Raw genomic sequence first — 17,394 nt, 5'->3', positions numbered from 1 at the left:
TGGGGGGGGGGGAAAGGTTCTTTTTTTTTTTTTGAGTATTGTGGTGTTTAAATATCATTGGTTCATTTAAATTTTGGTATGGCGGGTGGATGTTTTTTTTTTGAGTTAATTTTTTTATATTTTCTATTATTTCAACAATTCCTTAAAATCTCTCTTTATTGATATCCCTGTCCCTCTCATTTTTTTCAAGGGGGCTATGGGAAACTGATCTTAAAAATTATCCGGGTGGGGGGGTTGGTTGAGGGAGGGGGAAAACCAGCAGAAAAAAAGAAAAAGAAAAAGAAAAACAACCTCACAACCAGTCCTAAAACACACACACACACACACACACACACACACACACAGAGACACAAAAAAAAAGAAAAAGAAAAAAAACAACAACAATATTCTCAACAATCAAGCAAACAGCAACAAAACAATAGAAAGATAAAAGAAGAGAAAAAAAATTTTGGATAGTGAAGAAAGATATGGGATATGTGTATAAGGATTTAGAGCAGTGGATTGGAAATAGGATATATAAGTAGGGTGAAATTTTGATAGGGGGTAGAAAGAAGGAATAGGGAAAATCTAAAGCAGGAATAGGGCAAGAGAAACAGGACAACAAAAGGGGAAAAGTGAGGGAGAGGGTTTTAGCATAGAGGTAAAATTGAGGTAGGGAAAATTGATGCTAAAGGAACGATGAAAATAGAATGGAGAACACTAATCCCAAAATAAAATAAAGAGGAAATAAAATGGCACTTTAAAAAATGGTAAAATGGTAGCAGTAATAATACTGGTTAAAAATAAAAATGTAATAATTAAAAGGGTAAAATCAGGTGATGGAAAAAGAAGAAGAAAAAAATTGGTTTCTTAGTTAAAAGGTGAAAAAAGAAAAAAAAATTTGCAGTAGTGAAGGTCCTTCGGTTCTTCTACTCGTCAGTCTGGCTTGCCTTAGTCCTGCCAGGTATTCAGGAGAGTATTGAATTTCCCTGCGATACACTGTTCCTCTGTGTTGTAAACCACAGTCCTGATTTTAAAGCAGGCCGTATTTGTGTCCCAGACTGCCTTAATTTGTATTTAGCTCAGAGTCAGTTTGTGGCTCAGCCTCTGGGTGGCAGTGTTTTTGGGTTGGCCTCTGAGGCTATACGGCTTCTCTATCCAGTAGTGAGGGTTTATTTTCTCTATTGCACTTAAAACTGGTTTCGAAAACCTGGATTGTAAAGGGAATGAGCCTGTCACAGTCCCAGAGAGTGAAACCAGCTAGCTCAAGGGAGGTACACTTGGTCATGAATCTTCAGGGCTTTTTCCTTTGTCAGTTATTTTCATTTCTCAAAAATCATTGTTGCTTCCCATAACTAATGTGCTGTGTGTGTTTCCTTTTTTTTTTCCAGCGACACAGCCTCACAGAGATTTTATAGTTACACAAGGTGGATTCCTATCATGCGATAAAATAATTCATGTCCTTGGAAAAAATGATGTCAGGAAATCAGTTTCCAGTGTTCTAGAAGAGTGCGAACAGAGGAAGTACACATCTGTTGCCCTTCCTGCCATTGGAACAGGTTTGCAGACTCTCATCACCCAAAGATTCAGAGTAACCCAGATTCCTTTAGACAGTCTCACCTTTAATGAACTCAATGCTGAGTCCAGAAAGCGATAGTGATACAAATCAGAAAGTGGGCAGGCAACCTGTCAGACCCTTCTAGTGACATCTGTGGGTCCTGTGCCTCTTTTATCCATCTTTTTTTTAATTTTAGGTTTCCTAAGTATCTTTCCATGTTTGGCCCTTAACATCATGGTTTTCTCACTGTTCATTTTTCTTTTCTTTGGGGGACTCATTTATTCTCATTACACTAGTATCAATGACCATTTCATCACTGACTCCCAAATCAGCATTTCTAGCCTTCTCCAGAATCTCCTCAGGGAGATTTCTCTGTCACCAGAAACATGCTGATATTACAATCCAAACTCATCATCATCCTTTGAGTTGTCTCATTTTCTAGTTTCCTCCTTTGGTGGTGCCATGAACTCCCAGCTGTTCTGCCATGCTTGCTTCTTTGTGTCCCAGACCCCTGTAGTCAGCAGGTCCTATTAAATCTTCTTCCAGAGGGTAGTTCAGTTTCAGCCTTCTTTTTCGTTTCCAAACCCATAAGACCACTCCCAACTGGTTTGCTGCCGTGTTTCTCAATTGGGTCCTCATTTGTGGAGTCATTAGATTGAAATGCAGTTACCCATGCCCTATGCAAGGCACTCGGTATAAAACCACGACTAAGACACAGTCTCTATCCTTAACCAACAAGCTCAGACTCATCCTGCTCACAGTTTCTAGGAACACTTTCCTCATCATTTCTATCATATCATACCATCATTTGCTCCTAGTCCTAGTTGAAGATGTTAATAGCTCACTCCCTGATTCATTCACACCCAATTGCACATACTTTTTTAAAAAAAGCCCTGAGAGGGACCCTAATGATGCCTTCACATGGTTATATGATTTAGTAAAACTTCAAAAGTGAGATCACCACGGGCGAAGACCACTGTTACTTCCTACTTTGAGTTCTCAGTTTTTCCTGGGCACTGGGTGTTGGAGTGGCTGCAAGCATTTTTGGAAAACAGCTAAGAAAGATGACATAAGAATACATTTTCAAGATTTAAAAATTTATACTTAGTTGTGATTTCTTTTTGATTCTAAATATTCACTTTTATAATAATTTTCTATTTGTAATTTTGTGTTCTTCTGAGATGTATACATTTCAAAACTTACATAACTTGGACCTAGCCTTGGCTATTAGTTTCCCCCACTGATAGATAAGAACTTAAAGTATTAAAGCACATGGTCACACAGCTAGAAGGCAACATAACTAAGTTCAAACCTAGGCAGCTTAGCCTGTACATTTCAACTATTACTTTTTTTTTTTACATTACCTTTTATTTTTTTACCATTATGCTCTTAATTACTATCATCTTAGCTAACATGGTCTTATCTCTAATATTTACTATCTTCTATTACCACTCCAATTTTATAGCTGAGTAAACTGAAGTTTAAAGGTATTGTGTCCCCCAAAATTCATCTATTGAGACCTCAATTCCTACTTCAGAATGTGACTGTATTTGGAGATACAGCCTTTTAAGAGGTAATTAAGTTAAAATGAGATTATTAGTGTGGTCCCTAATCCAATGTAACTGGTGTCCTTGTTAGAAGAGGAGATTAGGACATTGATAGCTACAGAAGGAAGACCATGTGGAGACAGCCAGAAGATGGCCATCCACTAGCCTAGAAGAGAGGACTCAGAAGAAACGAATCTTTCTAACACATTGAGCTCAGACTTTTAGCTTCCAGAATTTTAAGAAAATGAATTCCTGTTGCTTAAGCCCCCAGTCCATGGCACTTTGTTATGGGAGCCCTAGTAAACTAATATGTGGGATCAAATGACTTATCTAAGATCACACAGTAAATCAGGGGAGAGCCAGGACATAAACCTAGATCTTCTGCATCCAAATAGCATGTTCTTTTATCTGCACTTTCAATGCCCTTCAGCTAAAACCACTAGGAGTACACACTATGGGGATCTATTCAGCATCTCAGCAAGAGGTTGTGGAAAGGACTTGTTAATAGATTTGAGCTTGTGCCAGGCAACTTCATGGCAGTCACAAGTAAGTAGGGCTTTGCTTTGGATTGGATGCTTTCAAGAAGCAGATGTAATTCTATGATTAGGTATATTATCTGGAAGAAGAGAAGAGTGTAGCTAAAGCTGTGATTGGTAACGAAGAACGATTGTTCATATTAGTTAAGATAGGGGGTGTTGAGCCATTTGTGTGGTTTGGATAGTGTTCATATTTTTGTCTGTGGTCAGACATGACTATGCAGTGGTGTCCTTTTGGTTTAATTCATCATGGTTACAGAGTGGATTCGATGATGCTCTATGAAATAATTTGTGTTCAGCTGGAGAACACCAAGACCCAGCTATGAGTGCCAGGTCAGTTTCTGGCTGTCGGGTGTTGCTTTCCTCTTTCTCAGCATCAAGAACTGCATTTGCCAAATCTGATCACATGACCAACACCAGCTGAAACTATTTTTGTCACTTAAATTTTTTTTTCCAGGAAATGCTGGCAAAAACCCAATCAGAGTTGCTGATGACATAATCAATGCTATTGTAGACTTCACACGGAAACATTCTACTCCATCATTAAAAAAAGTTAAAGTTGTCATCTTTGTAACTGAGCTGCTGAATGTATTCTATGACAGCATGAAGAAAAGAGAAAAAATAGCCATATCACCTACCTTCCAGTCCACACTTTCCAAGGCTGCATGTAAGATGTTCTTTTAAAAATCATGTGGTTATTTGTAATATCACTTAGAACGTGTTTAGATGTGAATGCTCACTATTTCTATCAGTTTTAGGACTTTACAGAAAACCTCCTATAATACTTGGGAAAAGTACAAGAACTATAGAACACAATCTCCTGTCAACCGATTATTCTTCTGAGGGACAAAATCATGCCTGGGAAACAGGAATAACAAATGAGCAGAAAGAGAAGAGAAGGGCTGAGAAAGCAGAAAAGGGAAATAGACTTTGAAAATCCAAGCCAATGATCTCATGTTCTTCCTTTTTGTTTGGTATTGCCCTTCAGTGCCTCTTGTAGCTATGAACTAGCTGGTCAATACTGGTTTATTGATCATCCACCTCTAGACAAGTTAGTCTGAGAACAGAAGCAGATGCAAGAAAAGAGAGGCCAGAGTCATCTGGTTGGACTACATCATGAGTAAACAAGATTCCTGCTGTGAAAGTATCTGTATCGACCTGCTCCTCTGATCTAGCCTTCTCCCATTTTGTGACTTCTGTATTGCTGTTAAAATAACTAGAAATGTAGCCTCCTCTTGCAACCACTGTTTTTACCCTTTTTTTGAGCACTTACCCAGAAAGCACTGAGTTTTACTGGCAATGAGGCATACCTGTCACCAGCAGCCTTCCGAAACTGAGAATTGTCTGCCAGCAAGAATTTCATTTCTCCTTCCACTTACTTCCTGATAACTATTCTCCTCAATGTGTTGCAACACACAGTACATGTAAGAGCTCCATGCACACACATAAAATAAATAAAAATACTAGTAGATTTGGCAGTAGTAATAGAAAATCCACTTTAAACTAGCGTAAGCAAAAAAATTCGTCTTGGAGAGGTGACCTTGGTTAAAACACATGGCACTAAGGAGAGCAAACATATTAAGAACAGTATGCCATATACGCCAGATCCCTTGAAACATATGCTGTGCAGATGTTTCTTCCCTGCAGCGACTGTGTCAAGCAGCAAGGATGGATCGGCTCCCGGCAGGGAGAAACATTCCATCTATAAAAGAAGACATTTTCATGACTAATTAGATAAGCCTTTCTCCCATGTTACCCAGAAAAAAAAAAAATTCATTGACTCACATTTCTATAAAGTCCAGAAATACTTGGCTTCAGGCCCAGTTTGACCCAGTTGCTCATTTGATATCATCTGGATTCTAACTTTCTTTATCTCTCATTCTCTTCTCAGCTGTGTTGTCTTTATTATCAGGCTCCACATAGTGAAAGATGGCTGCTCACAGCTTCAGGTCCATATCCTTGTATGATCAGGCCCAATAGGAGAGAGAGAATCCCTTAGCAATATATCCCATCAGGAATATGATGCTTGGGAACAGAAGTACCATTATAAGGCCTGTGAATTCTTCTGATTGGACCAGCTTAGGTAATCTTTGCAGAATTACACTAACTGGCCAAGCCAGAGTCACAGGCTCTTTACTTAAATTGGGGGGATCACTATCTGAAGCAATGGAGAAGGGTTGTCTTCCAAAGGAAATTCAGGATGCTTTTCCCAGAAAAGGGGGAAAAGGATGCCAGACAGTTAAATATAACAAATAATATCTACTATAGTATCTAGGGATGTATAAATGAACATTTTTCCCCTTTGGTCTTTATAGAGGACATTTTTTATTTAAATATAAGAACAGTAAGTCATTATTAGTAATATAAAAAAATAAAGTTAAACTTGTTCTCAAGAATTTAAATTGACATGAAATTTACATAATAAAACAGGAATGTTAAAGAAGGAAGGAAACAAAAAATGACTAAAATAAGCAGACAGGTGATCATATGGTACTTGAGGCAAAAACAAACAACAACAAAACTACCTCACATAATCTTTGTTGTTAGATAATAGGAATAATACAGATAAAATGTCAGATAAAAAGGAAGTTTATTGGCAAAGATAAACGTAAATTTTAGTAAGAATTTATCATATGGACTTCTTTATTTTATTGTTATTTTTAAAAAATCCTCACAGGAAGATATGTTTATTGCTTTTAGAGAGAGGGGAATGGACAGAGAGAGAGAGAGAGAGAGAGAAACATTGATCAGTTGCCTTGTGTACACTTCCCAACCAGGATCAAACCCTAATCCTAGGTATGTGTCCTGACGGGGAATCAAACCCACAACCTTTCAGTGCATGGGACCATACTTCAACCAACTGAGCCACACCAGCCAGGGCTCATATGGACTTCTTTAAAAGAGAACTTAAAAGGGATAGCTTTGAGTTTCATTTGAACAGATGATACACAGTTACTTTCCAACGTATATTAAAACTATTTATTGATTCAGAGAGCATTTATTGACCACTGACTGTATATCAGACACTAGAGATATATTTTTGGGAGTCATGCAAGTGGATGGGAGTTGAAGCCATTGAGCATGAGTTGGATTATCTGTAGAGAGTGTGAAAAGTAAAGAGAGTGGACACTGAAGGCAGAGCTGGGATTCTTGGTGTTTAATCCCACCTTTCCTTGTGGAGAGGAGACTAAGGCAGGCACACAAGGAAAGGTGTAGGAAGGCAATTGTCTTCAACACTGGGAATGGGAAAGGAGAGAGATATTTATCTTTTAAAAGAGATTTATAGGGAAAGAACTCAAGAAAGTGCCCAGTACTCTTAAAGAAAGGTGGCTCAGATGTTATTTTTTTTTAAATAAATCTTTATTGTTCAGATTATTACAGTTGTTCCTCTTTTTTCCCCCCATAGCTCCCCTCCACCCAGTTCCCACCCCAACCTCTGCCCTTACCCCCACCCCACTGTCCTCATCCATAGGTGTACGATTTTTGTCCAGTCTCTTCCCACAACCCCCACACTCTTTCCCCACTGAGAATTGTCAGTCCACTCCCTTTCTATGCCCCTGATTCTATTATATTCACCAGTTTACTCTGTTCATTAGATTTTTTATTCACTTGATTTTTAGATTCACTTGTTGATAGATGTGTATTTGTTGTTCATAATTTTTATCTTTACCTTTTTCTTCTTCTTCCTCTTCTTAAAGAATACCTTTCAGCATTTCATATAATACTGGTTTGGTGGTGATGAACTCCTTTAGCTTTTTCTTATCAGTGAAGCTCTTTATCTGACCTTCAATTCTGAATGAAAGCTTTGCTGGGTAAAGTAATCTTGGTTGTAGGTTCTTGCTATTCATTACTTTGAATATTTCTTGCCACTCCCTTCTGGCCTGCATAGTTTCTGTTGAGAAATCAGCTGACAATCATATGAGTACTCCCTTGTAGGTAACTGACTTTTTTTCTCTTGCTGCTTTTAAGATTGTCTCTTTGTCTTTTGCCCTTGGCATTTTAATTATGATGTGTCTTGGTGTGGTCCTCTTTGTATTCCTTTTGTTTGGGGTTCTCTGCGCTTCCTGGACTTGTAAGTCTATTTCTTTCACCAGGTAGGGGAAGTTTTCTGTCATTATTTCTTCAAATAGGTTTTCAATATCTTGCTCCCTCTCTTCTTCTGGCACTCCCATAATTCGGATGTTGGTACGTTTGAAGTTGTCCCAGAGGCTCCTTACACAATCTTGATATTTTTGGATTCTGTTTTCTTTTTGCTTTTCTGGTTGGGTATTTTTTTGCTTCTTCGTATTTCAAATCTTTGACTTGATTCTTGGGATCCTCTTGTCAGCTGTTGGGAGTCTGTATATTATTCTTTATTTCAGTCAGTGTATGCTTAGCTTCTAGTTGGTCCTTTTTCATATCCTCGAGGGTCTCACTAAATTTATCGACGGTTTCTAGAAAATTCTTGAAAAACCTTATAACCTTTTCCCCCCCATAGCTCCCCACCTGGGTTTAAATTTTATATCCAGTAGTTTGTTTTCCTCAATTTCTGTCATTTGTGACCTGTTTCTTTGTCTCCGCATTTTGGCTGCTTCCCTGTGTTGATAGAGTGGCTCTGTGTGCTAGGTGTCCCTATAGAGCCCAGTGGCTCAGCCTCCCCAATTACCTGAGGTGGACACTCTTGGTGCACCCTTTGTGGGCTGTGTGCACAGTCTTGTAGTTAAGCCTTGACTGTTGTAGGTATCACTGGGAGGAATTGACCTTCAGGTCAATTGTCTGTGAGAATCAGCTGTGTCTACAGTGGGAGAACTTCTGGGCTGAAGACACCCTTATGAGGCAAGACTTGCTTCAGTGGGGCTTTGGTGCTCACTGAGTCTGCCCCCTGAGTGTGTCCCTTATGGATCTGAGGAGTTGTAATCTGGATGGTCCCACTCTGACCACTGGGTACACTGGCTCTTGGATCTCTAAGGCGGTGCTAATTTAGCCTCTGCCTGAGGATACCCAGCTGGAGCTATGGAGAGATCTGCAGGTTCCTCTTCCTTGTTTGGGTTTTGGTGGTGCCCAGATGAGGCCCAGCTGTGAAGCAATGCAAGCTGCTGTGGGACCTTGGGCCTTCTTTTGGATGCTCTGGGTCTCTCTGATCCAGCTGCAGTTTGTTAGGTAAGTTTAGATCTCAAAGGGCCAAACCATTCATATGCAAAAGCCTCTGCTAGCAGCTTAGGTGGGTCAGGGTCTCAGGAAATCAACAGGGCGGAGCAAACAGCTATGGCTGATCCTCTGCCCTGTCCTAAGAGGCCCCGGGTCTTAGTGTCCTGTCTCAGTGTCCCGTGGTAATCACTGCAAGCACCTCTGAGAGAAAGCCGCCCTCGAGTTCTGCCCGCTGCCAGACAGTCCAGTTTCTCCCCGTATGAGTCTGGGTCCCCAGAGACTTGCCCGGAACTCAAGTTCAGAGCAGTTGGGAGCTTGTGTCTCCCTCCAGATTGAAACAGACACTGGTGTCCTCCGTTGCCAGCCTTTTCCACGCACACGCCTCCGTACCTCTGCACTTTAATTCCGCACCTCCTCTGAGTCTCAGTGTGCTTTTCTCTTTCCTTCTAGTTGTAGAATTTCCACTCAGCCAGCCTTCCTGTGGTTCTGGATGATGTCTGTTTTGTCTTTTAGTTGTAGTTTTGAAGTGGTTGTGCGAGGCAGCATTTTCAGGTGTTTACCTATGCCACCATCTTGATTTCTCTCTGTAAAAATTTCTGTTATTTTTTTTTATGAAGCACTGTGCTGTAGAAAAGATCAAGAGTGATTATTTTTTAAGAACAATAACCATGTGTTTGTTTATAAAGGACTTGGCATCCCCTAAAGTGCTTTAATGCCTCTTCCTTTATTTTAAACTTGTAACAATGTCATGGGGTGGTAGAGAGAACAGATCTTAGTATCTCCAGTTTACAGATGAGAAAATGAAGATTTACATGGCTGGTCACAGGTTGCAGCTTATCAGGCCTTCTGACACCAAGCGCTGGTAGTTTTCTGCTCTGTAAGCTCTTGGCGTGAAAGGAAGGGAGGGCCCAAATAAACACTCCCCTTTCTTTCCAGTCTTGCCTGCTGCATTCAGAAAAACAAAGAACAGGTCCAAGAGGACTCTAACCCCTATGACCAGAAATGACTAGGCCAAAAAACCTGGAAGGGGTCGACAGTGGGGGAAAGAAAAGAACTGAATTTGCAGAAACTACACACCCTACCATGAGAAAACTTTCCCAGAAAAACTCTTTGAAAATGGAATTTTGAAAGACCTCCCAGATTAGGGTGAGATGCTTCACTTTGTCACTAGGATTTCGTTCCCTGAATGGACTTTGAAAACAGGATGGGAGTGCCCTTGATCTCTCTCCCAGGCCTGGCATATCTTTCACTAAAAATGGGTAAATTGTGGCTTTGTTTGTAAGGAGAAATCCTTTGGTTTTAATCTGTGGCATTGTGGCATTTTCTTCTCTAATACAATCTGTCCATATTTCTATTAGTCATACCATCTCAGGACACTGATGTCTATGTAGCTCAGTGTGTTTAAAGTTTCTGGAAGCTATTGGAAAGCAAAGAGAAACTTTGAGCATCACCACTTTATGTGAAAGCATTCACTGAGCACTTCTGTTATTTTCTTTAGGTGGTGTTTACTTAGCAAGGAAAATGGGATACAGAACAATGTGTTTTAAATATCTTCAGCAGGATAATCATGTTGCAAAAGAAAAATAATAAAGAACTACACTAAATAGAACTGATAAAAGTGAAAACACCAATAAATTAGCTTTCATGTTTACATATTAGCTTCTTATGGCATTAATTCCATAGAAATTTCTGGGAAAATTATCATTTCAAGCTATAGTGAATCTAAGTTTATCTAAATATTTTAGCTAAACCATTAATTAACCTATGTCATATTAGTCTCAGAACTGTTCACTTCATCTGTGTTTATCAAATTTAGGATAGTAGAGTGTGTAGCTTCCTCCCACCCTAAAGACCAGGATTAGATTAATGAGAAGAAAGAGCATTAGAAATGCCTAGGTTTTCAGAGATCCCTGGTAATGAATGTCATGTTTCACCAAATGCTAACTTTCCAGATAATATTCCTGAATACTGGTCTGACATGAATCAGCAGCTGCTTTGTGTGATCCAGCTACAACCTGGACAGTCAGAATACGACACCGTGAAGAACAAATTCTCTCAGACTTGTCTTTCCTACAGAATAGAGAAGGTAATATTGCATTTTAAAAATGACTTCTTTTAAATATTGAAGAACTAACATGAAAGCTATCTTTTTATATAAGACTCTTCTTTTATACCTTACTAGAAGCCCGGTTCACAAAAATTTGTGCACTGACGGGGGGAGGGGGGAGGGGTGTCCCTCAGCCCCACTTGTGCCCTCTCACAGTCTGGGACCCCTCGGGAGATAACGACCTGCTGGCTTAGGCCCGCTCCCGGGTGGCAGAGGGCAGGCCCAATCCCTAGGTGCAGCCCCTGGTCAGGCTCAGAGCAGGGCCGATTGGGGAGTTGGGGCGCCGCCCCCTGTCATGCACAGAGCAGGGCGGATCAGGAGGTTGCAATGCCACCCCCAGTCACGCTCAGGGTAGGGTCAATGGGGAGGTTGCGGCGCCACCCTCTGTCACGCACAGAGCAGGGCCGATCAGGGGGTTGGGGCGCTGTCCCCTGTCACGCTCAGAGCAGGGCCCATCACGGGGGGTTGGGGCTTTGTACCCTGTCACACACACAGCAGGGCCGATCAGGGGGTTGGGGGAGCTCCCCCCCTGTCACGCACAGAGTAGGGCCGATAGGGGGAGTTGGGGCACCGCCCCCCTGTCACACACAAAGCAGGGTGGATCAGGGGGTTGGGGGCGGCGGCCCCCTGTCACCCACAGGAGCAGGGCCCATGGGAGGGCTGGGGTGCTGCACCCCTGTCACACCCAGAGCAGAGCCCCATGGGGGGTTTGGTGAGCTTCCTCCCTATCAGGCACAGAGCAGAGCCGATCAGGGGGTTGGGGCGCCTTCCCCTGTCATGAACAGAGCAGGGCAGATAGGGACGTTGTGGCCCCACCCCCTGTCACACACAGAGCCACAGGGCGATCAGGGGGTTTGGGCGCTGCCCCATGTCACGCTGCTCCAGGGGCCAGGAGGCCTCACTGCTCCGCTGATCCCGGTGCTGGGAGGCTCCGCTGATCCCAGTGCCAGGAGGCCTCGCTGCTCCGCTGATCCCAATGCTGGGAGGCCTCGCGGCTCCGCTTGACACAGGGGCAGTGAGGCCTCGCTGCTCTGCTGATCCTGGTGCCGGGAGGCATACTACCCTTTTACTATATAGGATAGAGGCCTGGTGCACAGGTGGGGGCCGGCTGGTTTGCCCTGAAGGGTGTCCTGGATCAGGGTGGGAGTCCCGCTTGGGTGCCTGGCCAGCCTCGGTGAGGGGCTGATGGCTGTTTGCAGCTGGTCACACCCCCTTCAGAGTGGGGGTCCCCACTGGGGTGCCTGGCCAGTCTGGGTGAGGGGCTGAGGGCTGTTTTCAGGCTGGTGGGCGACTGAAGCTCCCAACCTCTCCTTTTTTCCTTTTTTCTTTTATTCTGGGATTTATTTACCTTCTATGGCTGTCACTGGAGCTGAGAGCCGGCTTTAGCTCTGAGGCTGGCTCCAGCTTGAGGCCTTGGCTGCTGAAAGCAGGAACCTAGGGTTTGTTTGGGTTCTGTAATTGAAACTCTGTTGCAACTCCAGCTCCGCCAGCTGGCTGAAAGCATGGGTTTTGTTTAGCTTCTATAATTGCAACATTGTTCCTTAGAGTGCAAGCTCAGAGCCCAGCAGCGGCAGGCAGGGAACCTTGGCTTCCTCCGTCATAGGAGCAAGCAAGCCTCCTGTTCACTTCAGCTGCCTGGCTGCCGGCCGCCATCTTGGTTGGCAGTTAATTTGCATATCGCCCTGATTAGCCAATGGGAAGCGTGTTGGGGGTACGGTTAATTACCATGTTTGTCTGTTATTAGATAGGATGTTTTCATTGGATTCATGCAAGTTCCATAGACTTCAAATCTCATGATTCATGCATTCACAATAACAAAGGAGACTCCCAAAAGTTACATATATGTGTTGGGATACTTTCACTTACAATTCAAAAACCCACTGAAACTGATTAAAAAGAAGAAATGTATTGACAATTAATGGAAAGTCCAGAAGTAGGACGGTGATTGTAGCTGTTTGATCCAGTGGTTCGATGATGCCTTGGATCCAGTTTCTCTGGATTTGCTGTTCACAGTGTCAGCCTCGTTTGAAGGCAGGAGTCCCTTCGTGATTATAGGATGGCTGCTGGTGGCAACCAGAGAGTCTCGGCTTCCCCCATTCACATTCTTCAGAAGAGACACTGTGCTCAGTCCCACAAATAACAGATAAGAGTACCAGGCTTTGTGTTGAGTGGGCCACTCCAACCAGTCCAGGTTGGGGAAGTTACCATATACTGATTGCCTTGGATCTGGGCTATTGGAACCCATCATGAGATTTATTTAACCCAATTGGGCTCCATTCTAGAACTATAAAGAGGGCCAACTCCACCCAAACCAGAAGTTGCTCCACAATGGAGATGAAGTAGAATAGATGTTCAGAGATTCTACAATGTCCATTCGCTATGCTGCATAAAAATAGTAGCCAGTAATAGATACAGAGGCAGAGCTGCCTCAAACTGATTGTCAAACTGCAGCGGGAAGGCCAGGGAGGGTTAGGGGGCAGGAGGGAGTGGGGTAAGAGATCAACCGAAGGTCTTGTATGCATGCATATAAGCATAACCAATGGACATAAGACACTGGGGGGTAGGGGAGGCCAGGGGATTGTCAAGGGCGGGGGGGAAAAAAGGACACATATGTAATTCTTTAAGCAATAAAACAATTAAAAAAAATAGTAGCCAGTAAAGTGTAGGAGTTTATTAGAAGGTCCTTATCATACCATAGGTATCAGAGCAGGGTGTGACAGCCTAGTAATTTAAAATCTAGCTGGTTCTTCCATAAAACTGTGTACTTAACTACATTAGAGCACTTATGAAATTGTGCTTTGGTAACTTTGCACATGCCTGGCTCCCCTGTTTGACTGCGTACTTTGTAAGGTAGGAATCACCTCCTACTCATCTCTGCATTCCCAGTACTTAGTATATTGTGGGACACAATACTATGGAAGGAATGAGTAAAAATTCCTGAGAAAGAAGAACCAAAGAGAGATTGTGGAAGGGACATATTTAAAGGAGAAGATGCTTCATTATGTTCAAAGCTGTTGAGAGTACTGGAACCTCACTTTAATTTGTTTACCCAATTTCTGCAACATTCTTGGCTCTTGTCCTATCATACCCATTTTGAAGAACACCAACTTTGGATTAATTCTATAACCTACCTTCTCTCCTGCTGCTGCTAAATAAAATCATTACTAATTCATGATCTCCAACCTTAGTTGGACCCTTCAGGTACCTGGAATCCTCCCTTGCTTCCTCCAGTCAACCTCCTCATGCATTTCCTATTCCAAACCTTCATCATGAGACTTCCATCACACTCAGCAGAATAACTTTCCCTCTGCCTTCATCACTTGGCTTCCCCTCAATATCTGCTACAGTTGTCCTCTCCCTTCTTCTTTAATCCTTCTTTTGTCTTTCTTTCCAGAACACCATTTGCTCAGATTTCCTACTCTCCCCCGAGACGTAGATTATCTGGATCTCTTTCTGATGCTTTCCTACTCTGTGTATGTTCTCCTAATCCATCCCTTCTCACAGTGAGGGGTGGTGATCTGTTTTCTTGTCTTTCTCTCCCTCTAGACTGAAAGTGTTTTAAGGGCAGAGACCCAACACAGTGCTTGATTCATACTAGATGTTCAATAGATGATTAGTGAACTAAATTCATTTTCTAGAAGGAATGAGAACCAATAGAGAATGATTTCCTGAAAAAAGTTAAAGGACAAAGTTCCAAGGAGAGGATGGTTCATGGTTTGAAATGCTGTTGCTATCTCTGGAAAGAAATAGTCATTAAATTGGCAGTTATGAGGTGATTTGTGACCATAATTGGAACAATGCAGAAAGAATTATGATTGGGAGATCAGAAGGAATTATGGAAATAATTATTAAATGATTACAAATTTTTGAGTAGGAGTTTGAATGTCAATAAATTTCTAGGAATTCCAGGTAAACATTTTAATATAAATTTTAAGTTTTTATGTAAAATAGATACCAATAATAAGCAGTATTATAACATACAGCTGCTTTTAGGCTACCCCTTTTCTAAAGACAAAAAGCTACTGTTAAACAAAATTTTTAACTTCCATGGCTGAAAGTCTTTTGAAAAGAAAGGGTTTTTTTGGGTCATTGCTACCAAGAAAAATGACCAGGTCCTGAGGCATGAAGTCTAAACTTCCTGCAGCAGTGCCAGGTGGAAAATATAGCAGGCTCGCCCTCCTGGAGTCAGCGAGCATTTTGCATCAAGTAGGGGGAAGAAGATGTAAGTACTAGTTTGAAAGAGTGTACATTGGCTGTCGGTAGAGAATGAGTGTGGGGAAAGATGAAGCCGGGCTAGTTCTGGGATAGGTGCAGAGTTGGTCAGGCAGAGTGTCTGCTCATTCAGATTCATGGTGAGCAACAATCTGGAAAGTAAATGTGTAAATAAGAAGCTGAGGCTCCTGGGGTTTGGTGGTGCCTGGCTATTCTCTCCTTTAGATAATCTCAGCATTGGCCGCCTAGAAGTGAGTTCACGGTCCAACATATACTCAGGAATGAGAGCAATCTTCTTAGCTGTTTGGTCTTCCACAGTCCAGCCCACTGTAATTCAGTTTAGAACATCTCAGAATTTTTCTCTTTTGTCAGTACCCACTCTGAATTTGCTGTTTATTTGCATTTTCTTCTCCTTATCCTCCTTTTCTATATTGCTTAAAGGCCACAGCAAACACTACATTGAACTTTATGGTCATATTCAAATGTTTTGCTCTTTGTCATTTGTAGATTGAAAGGATACAGAATGAATTTCTCTGGCAGAGCTACCAGGTAAAGAAAAAGCACATGGACATCAAGAATGGCCATATAGATAATGAGAAAATCCTCTTCCATGGGACAGATGCACACTCTGTGTCACACATCAATCAGCACGGCTTTAATCACAGTTATGCTGGGAAGAATGGTAAGGAAGCAAGTAATCTTACTGGTCAGAACGAGGTGAATGGATGTTCTAATGTTGACTATTCATACCCAAGCAGTGTAGCCATAGATGGCAGCCATACTGTCATTGTCAGGATAGAGTTCATTCTGTTTCACCCAAAAGGAGACTGGCAACCTTTCCAGGACAGATGAAGGGAATTTTTAGAAATGATGAAAAGTGGCTGTGGTGACCAAGAACTGCATTAAAATTATATTTAATTTTCAGGTTTGGGTATGGTCCTGTATACTGTGATAATTTTATGTTCTTATGAAGGGTTTTGTCTTTCTCTCTGTAGCTGTAACCTATGGAAAAGGAACTTATTTTGCTGTTGATGCCAGTTATTCCGCTGATGATAAATACTCCAGACCAGACAGCAATGGGAGGAAACATATTTATGTTGTACGAGTACTTACAGGAGTCTACACACTTGGACGTGAAGGAATAGTTATGCCTCCACCAAAGAACCCTTACAATTCCATAGATCTGTTTGACTCTGTCACAAATGATATACAACATCCAAAGTTATTTGTGGTATTCTTCGATTATCAGGCTTACCCAGAATATCTTATAACTTTCAGATATTAAAACATGGGATTAAAAAAAACTTTAGAGGTGATTTAGTCATCTATTTATGAGAACAATTCATAGAATTTTTGTCTTTGCCTTTGGTTTGTCTAAACAGATAAAAAAAATCTCCATGCTAGGTATTATAATGCTGAAAAAAAAGCCTTTTAAAATGCTTTCTTGCAATTTCTATCATATCTTTCTTCAGAGCATATTGATGGGTGGAAGCTGAGAAATATAAATGACACAATTATAGCCACAACTACAGACACATTTCTTTTTCTTCTATTGGAAAAGAAATAAGATGAATCATTCTAAAGCCAAGTTGTCATTGTTGTTATTGGAATATGTTAAGACCCCCAACTGTGTTGAGCTAAACAATACTATTAAATGAATAAGCTGCTATTGTGCATCTGTAATAGCTTGGGATTTTGCCTCCTTAAGGAACTCTTATTAGCAATAGAGTGACTGAATTAAAGAATATTATGTCAAATTTGTTGCGAAACAAATCAGGTAAAAATGTGTTGTATTGATATCTAATGCTACATGACAAATTACTGCCAAACTTAGTGTCCTTGTGGGTAAAGAATTCAGGCATGGCTTAACTGAGTTGTTCTGACTTAGGTTTGTCGTGAAGTTGCAGTGAAGTTGAAGGCTGGGGATGCAGTCATCTGAAGGCTTTGCTGGGGCTGAATGATCTGCTTCCAAGGGGAATCACTCTAATAACTGGCAAGTTTTTGCTGGTTGTTGGCAAGGAGTCCTCATTTCCTCTCCACATGGGCCTCTCTGCAGGCTGCTTTAGTGTCCTCATGACGTGGCAGCTGACTTACTCCACAGTGAGCAACTCAGGAAAGAGCAGGCAGAAGCCACCATATCTTTTATGGCCTAGCCTCTGAAGTCATACTCCCTCCTTTCTACAATATCCTGTTGGTTCCATGAATCAGCTCCTTCAATGTGGGAGGTATTAAACAAGGCGTGGCCATCAATAGGCAAGGATCATTGGGGACCATCTTGGAGGTCATATGAATAAGTGAATGAATGACAAATTGATAAAATGTTAGCAG

At 41.7% G+C, this 17,394-nt stretch overlaps 1 protein-coding gene across 1 annotated transcript in view; it reads left to right on the top strand.

The window, feature by feature from the left end:
- PARP15 (poly(ADP-ribose) polymerase family member 15) overlaps positions 1-16,740 on the top strand; it is a 32,010-nt gene extending 15,270 nt beyond the window's left edge. Inside the window, 5 exon segments of the mRNA XM_014457765.2 lie at positions 1,371-1,538; positions 4,078-4,287; positions 10,700-10,833; positions 15,574-15,748; positions 16,062-16,740. Coding sequence (XP_014313251.1) covers positions 1,371-1,538; positions 4,078-4,287; positions 10,700-10,833; positions 15,574-15,748; positions 16,062-16,351 — 977 coding nt within the window. The 3' untranslated portion in view covers positions 16,352-16,740.
- The last annotated feature ends 654 nt before the right edge of the window (positions 16,741-17,394 follow it).

This window comes from Myotis lucifugus, unplaced genomic scaffold (genome assembly GCF_000147115.1).
Source record: "Myotis lucifugus unplaced genomic scaffold, Myoluc2.0 scaffold_84, whole genome shotgun sequence".
NCBI lineage: Eukaryota > Metazoa > Chordata > Mammalia > Chiroptera > Vespertilionidae > Myotis > Myotis lucifugus.
Note: the sequence above shows the minus strand (reverse complement) of the source record. Positions and strands in the feature narration are given on the sequence as shown.